We start from the raw sequence: 22413 nt of genomic DNA, 5'->3' as shown, positions 1-22413 counted from the left end.
TGGGATTAAAGATGGGTCCCAAGTGATGGGACTATGGATGTACACCACCTAGCCTTCACAGCCTCAGCCGCAAGTGAACTGTGTGTGACATTTCTAGCCTTCAGCGTGATCATTTTATGACTTCGTTCGTCATTTGTGTGAATATCCTAGCCTCTTTTCTCCACTGAGCTTTCTTTGCTGCTCCCTGCATTCTTAGGCAAAGGAGACAATAGTCCGGTTCTCTAACATGCCACCAGAGGGCGCTGCCCGCGGGGGACACTGGAGCAGCGAGCTGATCTATTAGCCTCAGTTAACTTTGGTTCTTGAAAGTAACCCAAATTCAGGCACGAAGACGGACAGAATTTTCCACTCCAGCCAGGAGAATCTTGGTATTAAAAGGCTTTCCAAGCTTTCTCACAAGAAGACAAAAAGGGATACAAATAGGGGTTGGAGAGATGGCTCAGATGGCTTAAGAATACTGGTTTAAGGTCCTGAGTTCAATTCCCAGCAACCACATGGTGGCTCACAACCATCTGTAGTAAGATCTGATGGTGTGCAGGCGTATGTGTATATATAAAATGAATAAATCAATCTAGACTTTTCATGGCAAACAGTGGGTCATCTGGAGGCTCGCTACACTCCCCAGGCAGAGGGTACAGACTGGAGTCCACACTTCCAATTAGGTGGCAGCCCAGCCCAGCCCCACTGAATCGTGCCTACTCAGCAAGACTTCGCTCAAGGTTACAGTTCACAGTATTGGGACAGCTCAGACCCCTGCTGCATCTTCTACGCCCAGGAATCCGGGGGAAAGGCCCTATAGGTCACAGACCCAGCGCAAAGGGTGCTCAGAGAGGACCTTCCAGGAGCGACCCGGGTTCCTAGACAGGTATAGGGCGGGGTAGCCGGGGTGGGGGTGGGGCGCAGCGGGTCCTCGGGACACAAAGTCCTCTCCAGGGTCACCGCAGGGTTCCCGCTTCCAAGTCATGGTCTCGGTCTCGGTGCCAGCCAACCAGACACTGGGGCGGGGTGGCTGCGGGGGAGTAAGGAGCTCGCTCCTGCGCCCTGAGGGTCCTTCCCCAAGCCCGGCCCAGCTTGGGGACCCGGACCCGCGGGGACCCAGAGCAACGGCGACCCGGAAGGTCCGCGGAGCCGGAAGGCGGGAGGGCGGAGCCAGGGCGGCCGTGGCCTGTGAGCTCCTCTCTGGCGCTAGCAGAGCGGAGCCGGCAGAGCGGAGCGGGCTTCTTGTCCCGGCGGTCCCAGCCACCAGCACGGTAAAGGTGCGCTCAGGGAAGCTAGGGTCTGCGGAGCACTCCACGGTGTCGGGCACACTGCTGTTCGTCTTCATGCAAGGAACTGAGGCCTAAGCTGAAGCACTGAGGTTACCAGCTCCGCGCAAAGCCAGCGTCAGCACGGGTGTGCGGGAGGGCGCGTGCGCAGTGCCGGGAGGGGACCTGAGCACTAGCTTGGAGATAGTCAGGAAGGGATGTCAGGGGCTCAGAAGGCCAGATTAGTTGGAGTTGTGGTTGAGAAGCGTTCTGCTATGACTAAGTAAGTAGATAAGGTGCATGTAGGCAGGGGTGGAGTCCCAGGCAGAGGGCATTGCGCTGCGGAGTGCACGAGTGCCTGGTGTCAGCCCCTGGCCAGCCCAGTCTGAGAGCTATATAGTGAACCTACCACTGACGCCTTCTCATCTTTCAACTTCTGATTTCTGAACTGTCAGCCCTCCTACCATATCCTTTGCAGCACGTGTGCCAGCACGCCCTCGATGTCTTCTTATTTTTAAATACCAACCGTCAAGTAATTTAAAAACAACTTTGTGTGGTGGAAGAACTGGATGATGAACTTTACAGAGGCCAGATTGCAAACTGGAGTCTGTAAATTCCAGAAAGGGGAACAAGATAGTGACTTCTGGCCAAGGGCCTGTTCTCCATTCACTTTCTGTTTCGTTTCTCCCCAACACACATCGGGAATTGGAATCCCAGCTTTGTCTAATATTGAGGTCCCTGTTAGCTCTGAAGCCTTCTCCCTTGTCCCTCACAACTTAATTGAATTCAAATCAGGCTGCTGTCCAAAGGTTTGACTTTTCACCTCCTCTGTGTATGTCCAGAGCCCTGCTGTCATCTTCCCACTAGTCAGAGCTCTGTGTTAGTATCTGCCTTCCCTATGGCTGGCAGGTGGACTTCCAGTGATCAGGACCTGGTTTGAGGACAGCATTATTGAAATAGTTGTACTACTGTGGAAAGACCCTGTCTCCTGCATCTTCATCTCTCCCCGTCACTTACAGACACAGGTGGCCCTGGGCTGGGAGAAGGAACAGGGCATGTTTCCTTTCAATTTCTTGAGCCTGAAGAATGAAGGAAATGAAACGCTTTCACAGGGACTCAGGAGCCGGGGTCACAATCCTTTCTTTCACAACAAATGCCTGTTGCTGCTGTAACTTCTGATGTTATTCTTCCAGAAATTTAAACCAGCCTTGCCTTGCAGCCACAGACTGCAGAAGCCCAGCTGGAGTGGAGCTTTCCTTGCCCAGCTCCCCTGCTCCCTGGCACATGCTAAAGAGCCTAGCTTGTCCTCTTGCACTGACTTAGCTGGGCTGGGTGGAGATTGGGAACAACATGTGCATGTTGGTACCTTATCTGCTCCATGGGTTTTGACTTAAAGTTATCCAGAACAGGTTTGGAGGTGCCTCTGAGTAGATAATCGAGGGTGAAATGGGTCGGTACATTAGCCTGCTCCCCTTGGCCACAGTTTTACCTTCTGTAGTTTCAGCTAACTGCAGCCAAATATTAGGTGAAAATTTTCAGAAATAATCAATTCATGAGTTTTAAATACCTAGTAAGTTTTAAATCATGGGTTTTCTAAGTAGTTAGAAATTTCATTCTGTCTAAATAGTGTCATGAAATTTCATGCAACCCTGCTCCATTCTGCCTAGGATGTGAATCTTCCCTTTGTCCAGTATATTCACAGGGTATACCCTACCCACATGCTAGTCACTCAGTAGCCCTCAGCTGTCACATTGTGGGTGCCCAGTGCTTGTGCTCAAGTAATTTCGTTTTACTTAATAAAGGCTCCAAAACTTGAGAGTTACAATGCAAAGGAACCAGGGCATAAAAGCTGGAAGAACAGATTAATCAAGCTTATAGGCATCTACTGATGTCTCAGAATGTATTCTTTATGGATGGGGGGGGCGCCACTGTATGCATCTCTGCCCTGCCTCTTTCACATGCATTGTCTTGTTATGCAAAAACCATTTTGAGAGTACAAGTCCATTATTCTGCAGAGAAATGATATGTGGAGTGGATTCTGCTTGCTGATGCTGCAGGACTGGAATGGCACAAGCCTTTTGCTTCTGGGGGCTGGAACACAGCATACTTCTTTCTCTTGGGAGTGTTCAGGAGTTCTGAAAAATAGCCTTTGTGACAATGTGGTGGTTCCATGGGTTCCTTAAAGGGCTCCCAGAGCCAAAAGGGCAATTTTACATTGAGAGATTCTGATTCTGCATACTTCTTGGACATAGAGAGAAATCAACCCACTGACCAAAGCCCAGTATAACCCAAGGCTGTTGACAGTAGCCCAGGATTTCATCACCAAGGTCCCTTACCTGACAGGTCCCTCAGCCTCATGGGAACAGGAAGTGTGGGAGTCTTCTAGAAGTGTCAGTTCTGCTGCCTTTTCTCCCCAACCTTGTGAAGTGGTCTGTCAGTGTGTGGACTCTCCTTACCCACCAGTCCCTCTGTAGGGCACAGTGCACCTTACCTATGGCTACGCCTCTGCCTATCACTTCCCAGCTGGCATGGCAATGTGTCCTGATTCTAGCAAGTTGTTTACAATCATTGTTCTTAAGGGCTCTCTGTCTATCATTTCATGTACCTTGCAAGCCCCTGGAAGTCTCTTGTTATTTTGAGACAGGGTCTTGCTCTGTAGTGCAGGCAAACCTGGATCTTACTATGTAACCCAGGCTGGCCTCAGACTTGTCCTGACCTTTCTTCTACTTCCTAAATGCTGAAATTGCAGCCGTGAGTGAGCCACTATGCCAGTTGCCAAGCCCCCAGAAATCTGATTTATTTTGTTTTGTGATGGCTTCATCTTGGTAAATCATATTATTCCTGGTTTTCTTTATTTTTAATTAACAAGTCATTATTTTATTTTGGCAGAAAGTCTAGCTATCTAATCCATGCTGGCCATGGGTTTATGACTCCCCTGCTCTAGCTTCCCCAGTATTGAGAGAATAGCCTGTGCTAACACACCTAGGTCTTGTCTCTGCTCATAATGTCTCAACAGGGTCTGCAGTGCCCTCGGCTCTTCTCAGTCAGTCATTCTGCATCCCTTCTATGTACCCCTTACAAGGTCCACCCTCTTTTTTTCACTGGGGCTCAAAGTCAGAGCATTTTTCATAAAGAACTACATTTTCAGCCCCATTTTAATTCTATTTTAAAGCTAAGTATCCATCTAACTCCTGGCTCTGGGTTACCCAGCAGGCACATGCCAGTGTGGCCTCAGAATCTTGTCCATTTCCCCCCTTTCTGGCTTGGCTCAGATACCTTGTCACATGCAAGAGGCCATATGGCTGGGAATTTCCTGTCCCTGCCAGACTTTTTATGTTGAAGGTTGCGAGGAGCCACTTGAAAGGCTGTTGGTGTGAGAGAGGTCAGGCTTGGCTGCTGGAGGACTGGTAAAGCCTGTGGCTGAGGCTGCTTCCTCGTTTGTCAGGGGAATCAGAGGGCAGAAAAGACCTTTCATCCACTCTGCTGCTCCCATTTACTTGTTAGCTGATGCCCAGCTTCTTGGCGACAGAGGGCTGTGTGCCCGTCTGGCATGCACACGGCCAAGCAACTCTTCTTTCCAGAAGGTGGATGCTCTTCCGAAGATGTTAGAAAGTGATACATTTGGGTCAAAATACTCATAAACTCATTAAAATTCTCCTGTTCAGCCATAGAGTACAATGGTGCTCTGCCTGGTATCCCGAGGCAAAAGCCTGAGGCAGAAGGATTATGGTCTGGAGTGTGTAGCAAGACATTATCTCAAAATAAATGAATAAACTAAATAGATTGGTCTGGAGTATGTAGCAAGGAAGGCCTTATCTCAAAAATAAACAAAGTAAAACAAACATAAAAAAAATGGGGGCTGGAGAGAAGACTCAGGCTAAGAGCACTGGCTGCCCTTTTAGAGGACCTGGGCTTGTTTACCAGCACCTGCATGTTATCTCACAACTGTCTGTAACTCCAGTTCCAGGGGATCACTGGCCTCCAAGGGCACTGCACACATGTGGTACACAGGCATACATGCAGCAGAACATCTGTATACAGTTTTTTGTTTTTTGTTTTATTTTTAAGTACACAATTGAGCAAACACTAAAACCACTTATCTCTTTGAATCGTCTTTTAAGGTCTGACAAGATGCCCATCTTGGTAGATGACATCATGAAGCTTCTGTGCTCCATTTCCCAGGAGAGGAAAATGAAGGCAGCTGTCAAGCACTCTGGGAGGGGTGCCTTGGTTGCGGGGACAGTGGCCTTTGTCGGTGGTTTGGTTGGTGGCCCACCAGGAATTGCTGTTGGTGAGTGGGGGTGTCTTCACATGTATAGCCAGCCTTGGTTCAGGCCTATAATCCCTGCCCTGGGGAGGCAGGAACATGGAGAGTTCAAGGATAGCCTAGGCTACATAGTATGTTCCAGGCTTCTGGCATGCTTGAGGAACCACAGGGAAGAATGACCTGGTAAGTAAGAATGGTACCTACCACATACCCCATGTGGGGAGTTTCTAAGGCCCAGTTGCTTCTGTGTGTAGTATGTTCTGTCAGAACCACAGTTTCCATGTGATACAGGTTTCCCTTGACCTTAGTGTTTGAATCTGTTAGACCTGGGAGGCACCTTTCCTCCAGGAACCCTTTCCCTAGAGATATGTCCTTGAGTATAAAGGTATTGAGGTGTCTGGGTCTCCAGATGTCTCCTCCATATGTCACTGTTACCATGTTACCTGAGAAGGGAGCCAGAGAAACTACATTTGCCAAGTTCCTTCTATGATGAGTTGCTCACAGTATGACTGTGTCTTAGTTTGCTTTCTATTGATGTGAGAAAATACCATGACTAAAAGCGACTTGGAGAGGGAAGGGTTTATTACAGCTTATAGTCCATTATGAAGAAAAGTCAGGGTGGGAACTCAAGGCAGGAACTGAAGCAAAAGCTATAGAACGCTGCTCGCTCACTCTGCTTGCTTTCTCCTGAGATGGCCACCACGGACTGTTCGATACAGTTTAGCTGGCATCCCCACCACAGGATGGGCACCTGCCATGTGCACTGGGTCTTTACTGACTTCTGTTGTGTGCTGACAGCCTAGGGGACAGTCCTTCCTTGACCCCAGTCTTCTAGAAGCTTTTGCTAGGTGATTTTCAATCCTCACATGGTAACAGACTGGGCAGAGGGAATATCTTTAGCATTGAGTGTTTCCCTGCTTGCTGACAAGTGTGTCCACCCCTCCCACCCCCAGCAGAACATTACATTATATGAAAGCAGCATTTCATGGAAATGGAAATGCATGGATGGCCCAAACCTTCACCTTTTGTGTTTCCAAATTCTGTGAATTCAGGAGTCCGGACTTCAGCTTCTTCCCACAAAAGGAGAAGACAAGCTCATTTCTTGTTTCCCTAGTGACACTCTTGCATTCCCACTCCTCGCTAAGTGCCCAGGGGAAGCCTGATTGGGGCTAGTTTATTACATAGCTGTGTGCTGTCTCTGTTGTGGGAGACCATGTTTTATTCACATTGAGTAATGGCAGATAGTAGAATATGTAGGGACTCACTGCTTCTGGCCCCTGGTCATGGGTGGTTGCTTCATTTCCCATGAAAAACACAGGAATTCTCCTTTGTGCATCGATGTCCTGATAACCCTCTACGTTATGTGCTGTTGTAAATCAAATATTGGTGTTCTGTGAAGAGTTAATGCAGATGTGTGTAGTACAGTCAGCTCAAGAGGCTCACTGGTGTCAGGAGGAAAAGTTCAGTCAAACTTGTGGGCGAACTGGTTTTCCTTCCCTGGAATGCCTCTTTTTTTTAGAGATTGGCTCCCTCCCCCCTGCCCCCCCAACAGTATTGGGAGCTAGAGGAGCTATCTGCTTCCAGGGCAACCCTGCTTGGATTCAGAAAACATGGGTGTCACTCTCTGTCTTCTGAGTCCAGCCTACAAGTGGGTTCTCACTAAACTGTGTTGTCTGTTTACTTAATTAAATATTTATAAGGTTATTTATGTATATGGATGTTTTGCTTGTCCATGCACTATATGCATGCAATACTCACTGAGGCCAGAAGAGGGCATCAGGTTCTTTGAAACTAGAGTTAAGGATGGTGTGAGCCTCTATGTGGGTGCTGGAAATCAAACATCAACTCTCAGCAAGAGCAGCCAGTGCCCTGCTCTTAAGCACCAAGCCAACTCTCCAGTCCCACCCACTTTTTTGAGCTATGATCTTTGTACCTCAGGCTGGTCTGAAACTATGTATTCCAGATTGGACCTCAAAACTGAGATCCTAATGCCTCAGCCTCCAGAGTGCTGGAATTACAATCATGGAGTCCCAAGCATTAAAACAAACATTTCATCTTGGAATACTATTATATACATGTAGAAGTTGCAAAGATTGTACAGAAAACCCCCATGTATCCCTCTCCCACATTAGTTGCAGTGTTTCATGGGAATGTGTTTCATGGTACGCTGTGGGGACCAAGCAGCCATCACTAATGCAGTCCTGTGAGCCATTTCTGTTTGACCAGACCTTGCACAATGGCCTTGTTTTTCTTAAAGTTGCCACTTTTTTTTTTTCTTCAAATTTTGAGACAAGGTCTTATTATGTAGCACTAGCTGTCCTAGAACTCACTATGCAGACCAGGCTGGTCTCAAAGTCACAAAGATCCCCTTGCCTCTGTCTCCCAAGTGCTGGGATTAAAGGAATGCACCACCACACCCAGCTGACACTTTGTTTTAATGACCCCATTTTCCTTAGTCTCTTCTGGCATGTGACAGTTTCTTAGGCTTTCCTTTTCATAGTTGGTGGTGGGGGAGTGGTTGTCAGGTGTTTGATAAAATTCTTAGTTGTATGATGTGCTTCTCATGAGTCTTGGGAGGGAGCACCTCAGAGGTGACATGTCTTCTTTATCAGTCCAGGGGTACATGGCATCCTGTGGCATCTCCAGTGAGGCTGACCGTGGCAGCTTGGTCAAGGTCATATATGCTGTTTTTTTTTCCACTCTAAAGTTTCTGTTTCTCATCCCATATTCTGTTCTTTAGAAATGACTCACTAAGTCCAGCCAGGCTCATCTATGACTATGTGATCGTTGACACATACAATTCATGGGATGCTTTAAAGATGCAGATCTGATGTCCCCAGTGGCAGCAACTGGTTGACATACAACAGCAGGTGTTCCTTCAGGCAGGAACCTAGCTTCCCAGACCACCACAGACCCTTCTGCCCTCTCTACCACTTGTTATTTTGAGAAAGAGTCTTACTATTTAGTCTTGGCTGTCTTGGAACTCACTCTGTAGACCAGGCTGGCCTCCAACTCACACAGATCCACCTGCCTCTGCCTCTCAAGTGCTGGGATTAAGAGTGTGCCACTAAACCCAATGTTCTTCTCATCACTTTAGATCACTTAACCTGGTCCTTGAAGGTTCTTTAGTTTGACACCTCTGCCCCTAGAGCACCTCCCCTCACCTTGTGTCATGCAACACATGGCCTGGGGACATGGAATTTTCCATCCTACAAGATCTTCAGGTTCCATAACAGCTTGACTTAACTTTGGCCAGAAAGTTACATTTAAAAACAGTATTTCTTTCCCTGCAGCGGTGGCTCATGCCTTAATCCCAGCACTGGGGAGCCAGGCGGATCTCTGTGAATTTGAGGCCAGCCTGGTCTACAGAGTGAGATCCAGGACAGGCACCAAAACTACATGGAGAAACTTTGTCTCAAAAAGCCAAAAAAAACAAACAAACAAAAAAACCCCACCAATATGTCTAAACTGGGCAGTGGTCATCCACACCTTTAATCCCAGCATTTAAGAGACAGAGGCAGGTGGATCTCTGTGAGTCTGAAGCTAACCTGCTCTACAGAGTGAGTTCCAGGACTGCCAGGGCTGTACAGAGAAACCCTGTCTTGAAAAAAAAAATTACAAGTAAAAACTGAAAACAATGTTTCTATCTGAGGATGTATCTCAGTGTTAGAGTACTTAGCTGGAACTCTTGAGTCACCCTCCTACTCCCACCCTACAATATCAAGCAACTGGAAAAAATGAAAGCGGAAATCTAAAAATAGTGTTTCTAGCTGGGCTTGGTGACTGGCACACACTTGTGATTCTCAGCTGAGGCAGGAGGAGCAAGAGTTCTAGGCTACCCTGGGCTAAGCAATAAGACTTTGTCGCTAAAAAGCAAAGCAAGAGAAGGTAAAAGTGTTTCCACTTTTGGAAAGAGAAGTAGTAATTATATTAGCTTTTGTCTTGTTTTTATTTTTATTTTTTATTTTTTTTTATTTATTTATTTTTTTTTTGGTTTTTCGAGACAGAGTTTCTCTGTGTAGCTTTGCGCCTTTCCTGGGACTCACTTGGTAGCCCAGGCTGGCCTCGAACTCACAGAGATCCGCCTGGCTCTGCCTCCCGAGTGCTGGGATTAAAGGCGTGCGCCACCACCGCCCGGCCTTGTTTTTATTTTTGAAAAATGGAATCAAAGGCAGTCTCCAAGAGAAACAACTGGCTTACCTCCAGGGTCATTTCCCATGTGAGTTCTCTGGGAATTTACTAAGCTCAAGGGTGTGTTTCTTATCAGCCACTGATTTTTTTTTTTATCGACTTGAGACAAGCTTGAGTTATTTTGGAAGGGGGAACCTCAATTGAGAAAATACCCCCACTAGACTGGCCTGTGGGCAAGCTTGTGGTACATTGTCTTGATGATGATTGGAAGAGCTTGGCTCATTGTGGACTGTGCCATTCCTGAGCTGCTGGTTCTGGGTGTTTTAAGAAAGCAGACTGAGCAAGCCAATAAGCAGCACCTCTCCATGGCCTCTGCATCAGCTCCTGCATCCAGGTTCCTGCCCTGTTTGAATTAGTTCCTGCCCTGACTTCTCTCAATGATCCAGTGTGACCTGAGAGTTGTAAGATGAAATAAACCCTTTCCTCCCCAAGTTGTTTATTGTCATGGAAACAGCTCAACCTCTCTGCTTCTCCAGGCAAGTGGTTTGCCAGAAGACTGACTTCCCTCTCAGCCCTTCCTTTGTGGAGACAGATTGTTCTGGGAGTCGCAGAGATGGGAGTGTTCAGTGAGGTGGGGAGGGTGTAAGTGGAGGTCATGGGGAGGGACATGCATGGGTGCCAATTACTTGGGCCAAATGGACTAGAGACCGCATAAACCTTTGCCCTGCTGACTGCCTGGCAGAAACTGAGCTTGCTGTGACCTGCTCATGAATGTGCCCACTTGTCATGACAGAGGCTACATTCTCCGCAAGAAACCAAGGCCATTGTTGGAGAATGAGGCTCACTAATTGAGCCTTTCCTTGTTTTCCAGGGGGGACTGTTGGGGGCCTGTTAGGTGCCTGGATGACGAGTGGACAGTTTAAGCCGGTTCCTCAGATCTTAATGGAGCTGCCCCCTGCCGAACAGCAGAAACTTGTTAACGAAGCCACGGCCATCATCAGGAACTTGGACTGGACAGATGCTGTACAGCTCACTGCTCTGGTCATGAGCAACCAGGCCATGCAGCAGAAGCTCTTGGCCATGCTCACCACCTATGTCACCAAGGAGCTGCAGGCCGAGATCCGCTATGATGACTAGGCTGCTCCCCCTGGGGGATGGGCTTTCACTTGGATGATTCTATGGCTCCTAGAAGGTGACCAGGGAATGGAGGATGCCTGGCAGGTACCTCTGCACATCATTAGCATTGACTGTATGCTGGAGTACAAGTACATCCTGTTGGACTGTCCCCTGCTGAAGAGGCTTTGGCCATGTGACATGGGCTGTATGTGTTATGGAAAGGTACAGGCTGTTGGCATCCACAAACAGCTTGGGAGTCCTCTTGATCCTGTAGGTCTAAAAGAAGTTCTCTTATATTTTTGGTTGTGAGCCTTTAACGGCTGAGCCATCTCTCCAGCCCAAGAAGTTCTCTTGTTGGCTGGCCAACTGTGCTGGATGATCTTCTTCCTGTGAAGGTACCTCTAAGTATCTGTCACAGGATTGGACCCCCTTAGGCTCTAGGGTCTTGGGGTTTAGAGCCAGCTCTTGCCAGGATTGTGCTTACCTGCTGAGTGTTCCCCTTCTTCACCCAGGGACTTCCCAGTGGTCTCACGATGACAGTGGTTCCTACTTTGAGTGAAGCCACAGATACCAGGCAGTCTCCATACTCCACCCTCCACCATTGTTTATGCCCAGGGTCTCTTGAGTAACTCTGGTTAAGCTTCTAGAGTCTTTTGTCTTCTTATGTAAAATCATGGCACTTATTTATCTTTTACTTTTATTGCCAATTCTGGACCCTTTTTATTCTCTACACTTTTTTTTTTTTTTTTTTGGTTTTTTGAGACAGGGTTTCTCTGTGTAGTTTTGCGCCTTTCCTGGAACTTGCTCTGTAGACCAGGCTGGCCTCGAACTCACAGAAATCCGCCTGCCTCTGCCTCCCGAGTGCTGGGATTAAAGGCGTGCGCCACCACCGCCTGGCAACTTTTGTAGTCTAAGTTAATTAAACTCCATTTCTTACTATGTTACCTGGGCTGGCCTTAGACTCTTGGGCTCAAGTAATCTTGCCACATAGCTGGGACTGTAGGCTTGTGCCATCATACCCAGCTTTACCTCAAAGACTGTTCTGCACGCCACTTTATCTAAGTTAGTTCTTCCATGCTCTCTATCCCAGCTCAGTTTCCTCTGGGCACTGGCTGCAGTCTACAATTTACTTGTATGAAAAGACAAAATTAACAATGAATCCAGTTCAAAGATCCTGACTGAGCTAGGTGCTGTGATGCACACACTCACAGTCCCAGAGAAGTGAAAGGCCAAAGCGAGAGTGTCATTGAGCTCAGGAATTCAAGACCAACCTGGATAACATAGAGGAGGCCAGGAGATAGAAGGTGGGGACATCCCTCACCACCTTACTTGGCTTTCATTTGCAGTCACAGAATGGAGATGCAGTGAATGTTCTGATGTGCTAGAGAGAGGAGGCTGACAGAGGAGGCCAAGGGAAAGCAGAAACAAAAGCATTAAGGTTAATTAACCCACGGGTAGGCAAGCACCTTATCGCCCTGGATGAAACTGTCTGTTTAGGGATTTGACTAGCCTTTCCTAGATTTCCCCAAGTGACAAAGGCTCAAACCTGACAAGTAGCTGGTTTGGTATTTTTTTTTTCTTGTGGTGCTGTGGATGGAACCCAGGATCTTGCATAAGCTTGGTAAATACCACCAGTGAGCCCTGCTCCCAGCTCTCCTGTGGTAGAGCCAAGGCAAGTGCTGTCTGTACTGCTAAGCCTGGTCCCAGCCCTTGAGGGGCTCAATTTTGGTTTGGCTTGGCCAATTGGTCCTAGTGCTGGAGCTCAACCAATGATACCATATACATTTTATTAAACATTTGATACTTCTTTTTATCCCCTATTGGAGATGTACACTCAGGGAGGGAAGGAGCTGTATGTCTTTTTTTTTTTTTTTTTTTTTTTTTTTTTTTTTTTTTGGTTTTTCGAGACAGGGTTTCTCTGTGTAGCTTTGCACCTTTCCTGGAACTCACTCTGTAGCCAAGGCTGGTCTCGAACTCACAGAGATCCACCTGGCTCTGCCTTGTGAGTGCTGGGAATAAAGGCGTGCGCCATCACCGCCTGGCTGAGCTGTATGTCTTGATCACCCCTCCAATCTCCAGCTTGTTTCTGCTTGGGACCATGGCTTTTATGGGGTGGACCCTCAATAAATATTTATTTTTTAAAGCTATATACTTTATGTCTTTCTGCTTTATTTATTTGTTTATTTATTTTACTTGGTTTGTCTGCATTTATGTAAGCACAGTATGTATGTGTGTGATTCCCACAGAGGCCAGAAGGGGACACTGGACCTCCTAGAACTGGAGTTACTGACAGTAGTAAGCTGTCATATGGGAGCTGGAAACTGAACCCAGGCTAAACCATCTCCCTACCTCTAAGCGTTGTTTTTTCAAAACAGGGTTGTTTTTCTATGTGGTTCTGCTTGGCTTCAAACTCATGATCCTCCTGTCCCAGGCTCTTGAGCCATGAGATTACAGGCAAGCACCACCAAGCCAAGATCTATAAGATCTATAATATTTTTTTTTTTGCTAGAAGTCTTTAAATTCTTATTGTTTCTGTTTTATTATTTTGAGACAAGATCTCATGTAGCCCAGGCTGGCCTCCAGTTCTTTGTAAAGCCAAAGATAACCCTGAACTCTTGATCCTTCTTCCTCTACACCCACTAAAGGTTGGGATTATTGGGGTATACCCCTATGCCAGGCTTCAGTAAATATTTTGGGGAACCATTGTTTTGAAATCACTTGCTATGGAACTTCTCCAGGAAGAAAATGTGACAAAGGAAACCTGGAATCAAGTTTCAAGCTTCTTTAAGCCCCTGAGCTACTAACCGTAGAAGCCAGAGCTTGGTCTGGTGTCCCTAGAACCTAGAGCCCTCTGTCAAACACAACATGGGAGCCCCCCAGTTTTCACGAACAAGTTTTGAGACATGTTTTCCACATGGAATATTTTTAGTAAGATGTATGCTGTCTCTGAAGTGTCGGGGGAGGGGTTGTCCCAACCATGGACAAACAATATTTCTACCCCCAGGTCTTCCCTGATGTTATCTCTTTTCTGCTTTCAAAACTACAACCCGAATGTCATCAAATTACTAATAAATTACTTTCCCCTGAAAAGCCATTTTCCATGTATTTTGTGTAAACCACTTTTGAGAATTGAAACTTTAACATAAAAGGGAAGGTTATTTGACTTGTGACTTTATAGGTGGGTAAAAGCTGCCCAGCCCAGCTCCTGATGACTAACAGCTGACTCAGGCCAGCTTCAGCCATGTTGCTGCATGTCATGCTTAGCCCCCTCCAGCCGTCTCTGCCCAAGTCTGGTGCCTGGGACCCAGATTCTGTTCATGGCTACAGCCCAGAATTTCCGCAGAGAGGTGGGTGCTGGACTGAGGGCCAGCTGAGAGTGCAGCCCCTTTGCATGTGTTAAGGAAGCCTCCTGTGGACTTCACCCCCTGGGGATAGAGGGGGCAGAGCCTTTGTATCAGAGTGCCTTAGCTGGCACTGGTCAGATGCTGTAGCCCAGGTGCTACCTAGAGCTCATGGAGTCAGAGACTGGGCACAGGGCAGGGCTGGGAGCGGATGCTGTCTTTGGAGAGACTATGGCTGTTCTGGTTCAACCGACACTTTCTGTTCTTCCTGTTAAACAGTAAGTGACCCTCAAGGCCCCTTGAACTAGAAGTCTAAGTCAGGACCACACCCCCAGTTGCTACAGCTTCACTGGGCTCCAAAGTTGCCCTTTTAGTGTAGAGGTGAAGACATTGGTTGGCAGATGCATGGCAATGAAACCGCAATTAAGATTTTTTTTTTGTCCACTGCTTCAGGTTAGGGGATACTTTCTTATTTTATTATTTTGATCAGTGCCTCACTGTATTGCTATACAGTCAGGCTGTGGAACTCAATAATCCTCCTCCCTCAGCCTCCCAAGTGCTGTGAGTGGAGGCATGTGCCCCATTTTGAACAGTATGTCAAATTCTGTAATTGCTTACACTCATGCATTTAGAAAAGTCAGGTTGTAATAGAATTCCATTCGTTGGGCAGTTGGACCTACCCTTCCATGCTCCTGCAGGAGGTCCCACTGTGTGCCTGATGGAGCAGCCCTTAAGTGAGGGCACCTTGACAGCCAGTCTTGCTGTGACTCAGTGGCACCAGGCCCAGCAGGGTACCTCCTACTGTCCTTTCCAGAGCTGAAAGCATTTTCCTGGATTTCCTTGGTGATTGCTTCTCCTGATCTAAAAGTATTTGTAGCCCTGTATCTTTTTTTGTTAAACTTTATTTTGAGTAGCCTGGCACAAAATTTAAAGGGAGCCAGAGGAGGTAAACTGTGAAAGAAAGCAGCCTGGATAGACTCATGACCAGCCACTGTTACCAGTTTCATTTATGTTTAGCTCTCCTGGGTTTGCCTTGATTTGGTTGGTTTGATTTAGTTTAGTTTAGGGTTATTTTTGAGACAGGGCCTCATTGTGTAGTTAGAGGCTATCCTCAAACTCATGATCCTCCTGCCTCAGCCACCAGAATATTAAGATCACAGGCATGTGCTGCCTTTAACTCTGTTTTTAAAAACAGTTCTTAGAAATTACTCATTTCCTTTCATTTGTCAATGATTTTTGCTGAAAACTTAGGAAAATCCAGAAAAGTGTATTACTTCCGCCTCAGTGGCATGCACCAACAAATTCATATTCCTTTTAAAAATGTATATATTTATTTGTGCCTGTATGGGTGTTTTGCCTGCATGTATGTCTGTGTATAGGTGTGCCTGATGTCCACATATGCCAGAAGAGGGCATCAGATTTCCTGGAACTGGAATAACGGACAGTTGTAAACTACCATAGGGGTGCTGGGAATTGAACCTGTGTCCTTTGGAAGAACAGGGCTCTTAACCACTGAGCCATTTCTCTAGCCCAACTTCATATTTTTTAAGGTAATTTCAAACTCCTTGGAAATACTGACAATGGTTATACAGTATCCTTTATATCATAGCATTGGGTGGGGGGTGTCTTTTAGGCAAGTTCTTATCAAAGCATTGCAATGAATATGCTTTTGTTACTATCTCCATAATTTGGATTTTGATAGTCTTTGGATTATGACAGATTCCTCCGGAGGGAAATGGCTGGATTTAAAATATGTTGTTCAGTCAAAATTTCTCATTAATTTATCCTCCAAGGTTTGGCATGCAGATCTTGTGGCATCCTCTCCGGCATACCGGCTATCTGTTTAATCTGGGTCCAGGCCTCCCTGGTTGAGAAGGGGCTCCCTGCAGGGCTGTGTCGCCACCAGTAGCTGGTGGCAGCAGGTGGCAGGGCTCATGCGGGAGTGTGACACCCACCTGCTCCCGCTGGGGAGGAGGCAAAGGGGAGCAAGCCGAGGTGGGGACCCAGTAATTATAAAAAGCGGCCATCTGCTCGGAGGCTGGTTATTAACCTGCATCGGGTGCTGACGTGACAGCGCCAGAGATTTTTTTTTTCCACAGGCAGATGGTGTATTTTCAGCTAGACTTGACTTTGATTCTGTGTTTGGAGATGCAGCCGGAGCCTGGAAGGAAGTGCGCCGGGAGTGATGCAGGGCACTGTGGCTAAGGATGAAAGGCAGAGGTCTTGTGGCCAAGGATGCAGGATCAAGGAAGGAGGCAGGGAGGCTAGAGCCGGCTGCGACTACTCAGCGGAGATTATGAGGCGCCATCTAGCGGCCAAACGCCCACTTTTCCTCAGCTCGGATCTCAGTGCCCTCTCGTGGTCACCGTTCAAAGCCCAGGATGCCGCCACATTGGGGTCTGGTTTATGAGCTGGGGTGCAGAGGGCTTGAGGACTTCCTGAGGTTTTAATTAGCCTAGAGCAGAACATGGGCTGGGTCTCCTGCAGTCTTTTTTGCATACAAAACCGGATGTTCTCCATTCTAAGCAATCAACATATGGCGATTAAGAAATGCCAGGATTCATCTCATCCTGGGTCTGTCTGGTGTCTCCAGTTTGTTGGGAGGAGACAAGTGGCTTCATTAGCCAGAAGAGGCTTCTGAGGCCGTTATGATAATGGTGGCTCAGAAGGCTGGATTCTGGCTTGGCTAGCTGAATCACAGCCTCAAGGTTAGCTCTGGCTAGCCCCATTCTTGGCAGATGCAGTAGGGAAAAGGTGTTTTTCTGCTATTGATGTGATAGCCATTTGTCCTATTATTTTGAATTTAAAAATTTTTCACCTTTTCACTTTTTTTTGTTTTTATTTTTTAGAGACAAGGTTTCTCTGTGTAGTTTTGGTGCCTGTCCTGGATCTCGTTCTGTAGACCAGGTTGCCCTCAAACTCACAGAGATCGGCCTGGCTCTGCCTCCCAAGTGTTGGGATTAAAGGTGTGTGCCAGTACTGCCTGGACCTTTTACTATTTTTTAAGACTTTATTTTTATGTGTATGAGTGTTTTGCTCACATGTATGTCTGTGTCTTATGCATTCTGGAACTAGAGTTATGGTTGGTTATGAGCTGCTATGTGGATGCTGGGAATTGAACTTAGGTCCTCTGCAAAAACAAGGGCTTTTAACTGCTGAGCCATCTCTCCAGTCCCCTTAACTTTTACTTTAAAAAAATATTTAGTTTCGTTAGGTGCAGTGGCACATACCTTGAATCCCAGCACTCTGGAAGCAGAGGCAGGCAGATCTCCGAGTTTGAGGCCAGCTTGGTCTACAGAGTGAGTTCCAGGACTTCTGGGGATATACAATGAGACCCTGTAACAAATAATGCAATATGAATCAATAATAACAAATATAATTTTATATATACGTATTTAAAGGTTTATTTTCATTTTTAGTTGTGTGTGCTTACTGATGTCTGTGTATGTGTACAAAATTCATGAGCCCTTGGGAAGGACACATGAGAAGGCATCAGATCCCCTGGAACTGGAGTTACAGATGGTTTGAGCTGCCATTTGGGTGCTAAGAATTGAACCTGGAAGAGCAGCCAGTGCTCTTTACCCTCAGCACCTATGATTGATTGATTGATTGAGACAGGTCTCATTATGTAGCCTGCTTGGCTTGGAACTCACTACATAATCCAAGCTGGCCTTGAGCTCACAGAAGTCCTCCTACCTCTGCCTCCTGTATGCTGGGATTAACAGTATGGACCACCATACCCAGCATAACTGCATTTTATTTTAAAAGTAAGAATAATGAGCCAGTGAGATAGGTCAGTGGGTAAAGGTGCTTGCTGCTAGGCCTGATGACCTGAGTTCGATCCCTGAAACCCACATGGTAGAAGGAAAGAACTGACTCCTGCAAATTGTTTTCTGACCTCTCCACACACTGTGGTATATGAGTGCATGCACATACAACACAACCCACACACATTAATTAATTAATTAATCAATCATTTAATTAAAAAAGCCGAGTGTATTGGTGATATCTGTGATCCTAGCACTCAGGAGGCTGAAGCAGGAAGACTGCATCATCTTAGGATTGTTGTAGAAGCAGTGGAGTTATAGATTTTAAAGAAGTGGCATGCCTATGGTTTGGAAGGCTTTGGTCCCCAGCTGGTGGTGCTGTCTGGGAGGTTATGGAACCTTTAGGAGGTGGGTAGGACAGAGCTGGCCCTGAAGGTTACACCCTCCTCTGGTTCCAGTTAGTGAGCCTTTTCCTTACTTAGCCAAGGAGAAGAAGGACCCCTGCAGGCTATACACAGTCTCTCCTGTTTATCCACCACCAGGATGGTCCTCTGAAACAGGAGGAAAAGTAAACTCCTCCTTCCCTAGCTGGATTCAGTTGGGTATTTTGTCTCGTCATGGAAGTAGGTGGGTTTTGGGAGGTGTGTTTTACATCTCAATAAGACTGTTAAGGGGACTGAGAGATGATTCAGGAGTTCAGAACACTGGTTGCGCTACTTGAGGAGTGGGTTCTTAGCACTCACATAGTGCTCATAAGAGTCTGTAACTCTACCTCCAGGAGATCAGATGCTCTCTTCTGACCTTCATGGGGACCAGTATGCATGTGATGAAGAGACATATATGCAGGCAAAACACCCACAGACATAAAATAAGTATTTTTTTTAATTAAAAATTAAGGCTGTTAAAATACTACACAAACTTCCTCTGGCCTCTCTGGCCTCCAGCCACTCACTGCCTATCTCTGTTCTTCTCATTGTGATAGGATTCCTCAGAGGCATTTCCAATGCTCACTATACCAGGTCTGTCTCTTCCAATCCACAGTTCTTCCCAGCAGCCATCTTACCGGACACATCTCTGGCCTCTATGTTATTAAACCTGGGCTAGATCTCGATTTCACTTTCCTTGGCTGGTGGGGTGGGGGTGGGGCACGGTTGTATGATGCACAGTTGATAATGCCATAATCAATCACCTGACTTTTTGGACACTTGCTCTGCTTTTTTTTTAAAACAAAACAAAACAAAACAAAACAAAACAAAACAGGGTTTAATGGCCCTGGTGACTTAGAACTTGCTATATAGACCAGGCTGGACTCGAACTTACAGAGGTCCACTTGTCTCTGCGTCCTTAGTGCTGAAGTTAAAGTCATGTGTCACCACACCTGGCCTCTCTGAAAGGATTAAAAAAAAAAAAGAGGCAAAGTGGGTACCTTTCGGTGGGTCCTGCCAAGGTATGCCACTAAGCAAACATGCCACATGCAACAGAATTAGTGCAAGAGGTTTTCGGGCGGTGGTGGCAGCAGCACATGTCTTTAATACCAGCACTTGGGAGGCAGAGGCAGGCAGATCTCTGTGAGTTCGAGGCCAGCCTGGGCTGCAGAGTGAGTTCCAGGAAAGGCGCAAAGCTACACAGAGAAACCTGTCTCAAAAAAAAAAAAACAAAAAAAAAACAGAAAACAAAATAAATAAATAAATAATAAAAAAAAATAATTGGAGCTGGAGAGATGGCTCAGAGGTTAAGAGCACTGGCTGCTCTTCCAGAGGTCCTGAGTTCAATTCCAAGCACCCACATGGTGGCTCACAACCATCTGTAATGAGATCTGGTGCCCTCTTCTGGCCTGCAGTCATACATGCTGTATACATAATGAATAAATAAATCTTCATCTCCATGACCGGTAAGGTGACCTGCTGACGTCCCACGCAACCTAAGTCAGAAGCTTATTTATTAGTAAAAGGGGGAACCCGTAGGGACCTGGCCCCTGTTTTGGGTAACTGTTGCCTTGCTTGCTGACCTTGACCTTGATATCCTCCCCATGCTAATTCCCTCCCAGGTTCCACCCTCCTGAATGCTTAAGGGAAGTTCCTTGTCTGTGTATCCTGCAGAATGGGCGTTAACAGCTTAGATGCAAACTTCTGCCCTCCGGGGTTCTCCCATTGTGCTGTAAGCCTGTATTTAAGACCTCCTCCCTCCTTCAATAAACGCATTCGGCATTAAAATAAAATAAAATATAAATTAAAAAAAAAGAGGTTTATTGGGGGAGGGAGAAGGGAGAGAGTGAAAGAGCAAAAGGCCTCAGAGTAGGGACATGAGAGAGGCAGGCAGACAGGCAGACAGGCAGAGAGAGAGAGAGAACAAGGAAGAGGAGCAAGAGATAAAAAAGGTAAGAGAGGAGCAAGTGGCAAGAGAGACCAGAGAGCGAGAACTGTGCCAGGCAGACGATTTAAGGGGTGTACAGCTGATGTCTCACAGCTGATGGTGGAAAGACACCCAGTGACAGATAATGACTTAACTGCCTGGCGGCTGAGGCAGGATGCTGCTGCAGCGGGAACTAACACTCTATGCTACTTGCTTGTGTTTCAGAATGTGAGTTCTCATGGCTATTTCAGCTGCTAACCATACCTGCGGCTTCCCTGCCGTGACAGCCTCTTAGCACTCAGGAACCCTGAACCCAAATAAATCCTTTCTTCCATCAGTTGCCTTGGTTGAGGTGTTTTATCACAGTTACAGAAACGTGATGAATACAAAGGGCCTGGAGAGCACTGTTTGGGCAAACTTCCTTGGAAGGGAAGGTTGCTTATGAGGCAGAGGAAAGGTGGGGAATCCAGAAAATGATTGTGGCAAGCAAGCCCAGCCCCTCCTCCTTGTAACCACAAGACAACTTTATGCTTTTACCTGCCTCTGTGTCCTTTGGCACACAGGTTAGGCCAGGCTAAATCACACGATATGGAAGTTTCCACCCTCCCTGAAGAGCTGTAAAAATAAGTCCTTTCATTTGTGGGATTTGAGGAGCTCTTCCCTTCAACCTCACCTTGCTATATCCGGTGGCTCTCTTCCCAATGCAGTTCCTCTTAGGCTCCATCATGAGGTCTCCGATATGAAACTGCATCTCTCCTGATGCTTTCCTCCTTGAAGATCCAGTCATGGTTTCTCTTGTGCAGGGATAATGCCGTGTTAGTTCCTTTTTTGGGAACCTGCCTATTTATTTCTAATAGCTACTCCAACTGAAACCAACCCTAGCTTCAGTATCTCCCTCCCTGTCTTGTTTTTTTTCCATAGCAGTTAGCATCTATAAACATGGTCCTGTACCTGCCTGCCCCAGTTTGCTTCCTATCAAAAGCAACTTGGGAAAGAAAAGCTAGGGTAGGAACTCACAGGAGCTGAAGTAGGGGCCCTGGAGGGGTGCTGCTTACTGGCTTGCTCCCCATGGCTTACTCAGCTTACTTTCTCATACAACCCAAAAACATCTGCCTAGGGATGGCACCACCCACAGTGGGCTGGGCCCTCCCACATCAATCATTAATTAAGAAAAAGTTCCCATAGACATGTCCAAAGGTGAATCTGATATAGACAATTCCTCAATCAAAGTTCCCTCTTTCCTGATGACTCAAGCTTGTGTCAAGCTGATAAACAGTAACAAGCACACTGCTCCTCCACCAAATGAAAGGATTTGTATCCAGGGGAAGAATACTGAGATAATCTCTTCAATTTAACAAGCTATAAAAGCACACCAGCAAGGCTGAATTCATATGGACAGGCATGTGCTTTACAAACATCATGGCCCCTCTTTGCAGGAAATCTTAACACTGGAGAAGATGCCAGAGATATGAGATTGTAGTGAAGGCAAAAGGAGATCACTTCAGCCCTCTCCACAAGGCTCCCTGGAATGAAATGAAACGAGACTGACACACAGGGACAGTCACAGAAGTGTGGTGACCTAAAGCCAGTGTGGTGCTGATACCTCTGTCTTTCTTTATGGAGACCGGGAGATGGGAGTGTGAACTTGGGAGGCTAAGGAAATGAGAGCAACCAAAACAGTTAATGATCAACTCTTTGGAAACTGAATGAAACTTGGGAGAAGAACCATAGCTGACAATCTGTCCAGGCACTTCCTCTTCTCTTGGTGTGTGTGTGTGTGTGTGTGTGTGTGTGTGTGTGTGTGTGTGTGTGTGTGTGTGTGTGTTCACTGGAGCTCAGGGGATGACCGAAAGTCTTTTATTCAGCTGAGGGAGCATCCTGGGAAGCCTCCCCAGTATCTCCTGCTTGCCAAGAGCCTTTACTTGATACTAATCCTCAGGTTACACAGTTGTTTGGGGGTGAAATTTCCTAGATTCCTTCAGTAACAAGATTTCTAACTTGTTTCCTGTCTATCGCCCTGCACCAGTAAGCTCCAGGAGAGAGCTTTGCCTGTTTGGGTCACAGCTGTAGTCCCAGTTCTTGGAGGCACTCAGCAGATATTTGTTGAATGAATAAACAAAGGATGAAAAAGACAGGAGGCAATCTGCTCCCTTCTCCTGTGGTTTCAGTGCCTCCAAAATATTCACTGTCCCTTT

The 22413-nt window shown here is 46.7% G+C and overlaps 1 protein-coding gene across 4 annotated transcripts; it reads left to right on the top strand.

Annotated features, from left to right (window-relative positions):
• The first annotated feature begins 745 nt into the window (after positions 1 to 745).
• Positions 746 to 12905, top strand: CUNH19orf12 (chromosome unknown C19orf12 homolog). 4 transcript variants are annotated; one of them, XM_052712286.1, is made up of 3 exons: positions 746 to 865; positions 5366 to 5535; positions 10514 to 12905. In XM_052712286.1, exons 2-3 carry the CDS (start codon positions 5376 to 5378, stop codon positions 10777 to 10779), a joined length of 426 nt encoding a protein of 141 aa, XP_052568246.1. In that variant the 5' UTR covers positions 746 to 865; positions 5366 to 5375; the 3' UTR covers positions 10780 to 12905. The 4 variants fall into 4 exon arrangements, with proteins under 4 accessions (XP_052568246.1, XP_052568245.1, XP_052568244.1 ...); XM_052712285.1 differs by lacking the exon at positions 746 to 865 and adding an exon at positions 1051 to 1250; XM_052712284.1 differs by lacking the exon at positions 746 to 865 and adding an exon at positions 1054 to 1256.
• The last annotated feature ends 9508 nt before the right edge of the window (positions 12906 to 22413 follow it).

Source organism: Peromyscus californicus, unplaced genomic scaffold (assembly GCF_007827085.1).
Source record: "Peromyscus californicus insignis strain IS unplaced genomic scaffold, ASM782708v3 Scaffold_4__1_contigs__length_199733344, whole genome shotgun sequence".
NCBI classification, from domain to species: domain Eukaryota; kingdom Metazoa; phylum Chordata; class Mammalia; order Rodentia; family Cricetidae; genus Peromyscus; species Peromyscus californicus.
The sequence above is the reverse complement of the archived record's forward strand: the minus strand, read 5'-3'. Positions and strand labels throughout refer to the sequence as shown.

Bases quoted from the DNA above. Each gene is read 5' to 3' on its own strand.
- CUNH19orf12 (XM_052712283.1), top strand. From the start codon at position 1,463: ATGTCAGGGGCTCAGAAGGCCAGATTAGTTGGAGTTGTGGTTGAGAAG. The intron at 1,528-5,365 runs GTAAGTAGATAA...TCGTCTTTTAAG, and splicing joins AAGCGTTCTGCTATGACTAA to GTCTGACAAGATGCCCATCT. The intron at 5,536-10,513 runs GTGAGTGGGGGT...CTTGTTTTCCAG, and splicing joins CCCACCAGGAATTGCTGTTG to GGGGGACTGTTGGGGGCCTG.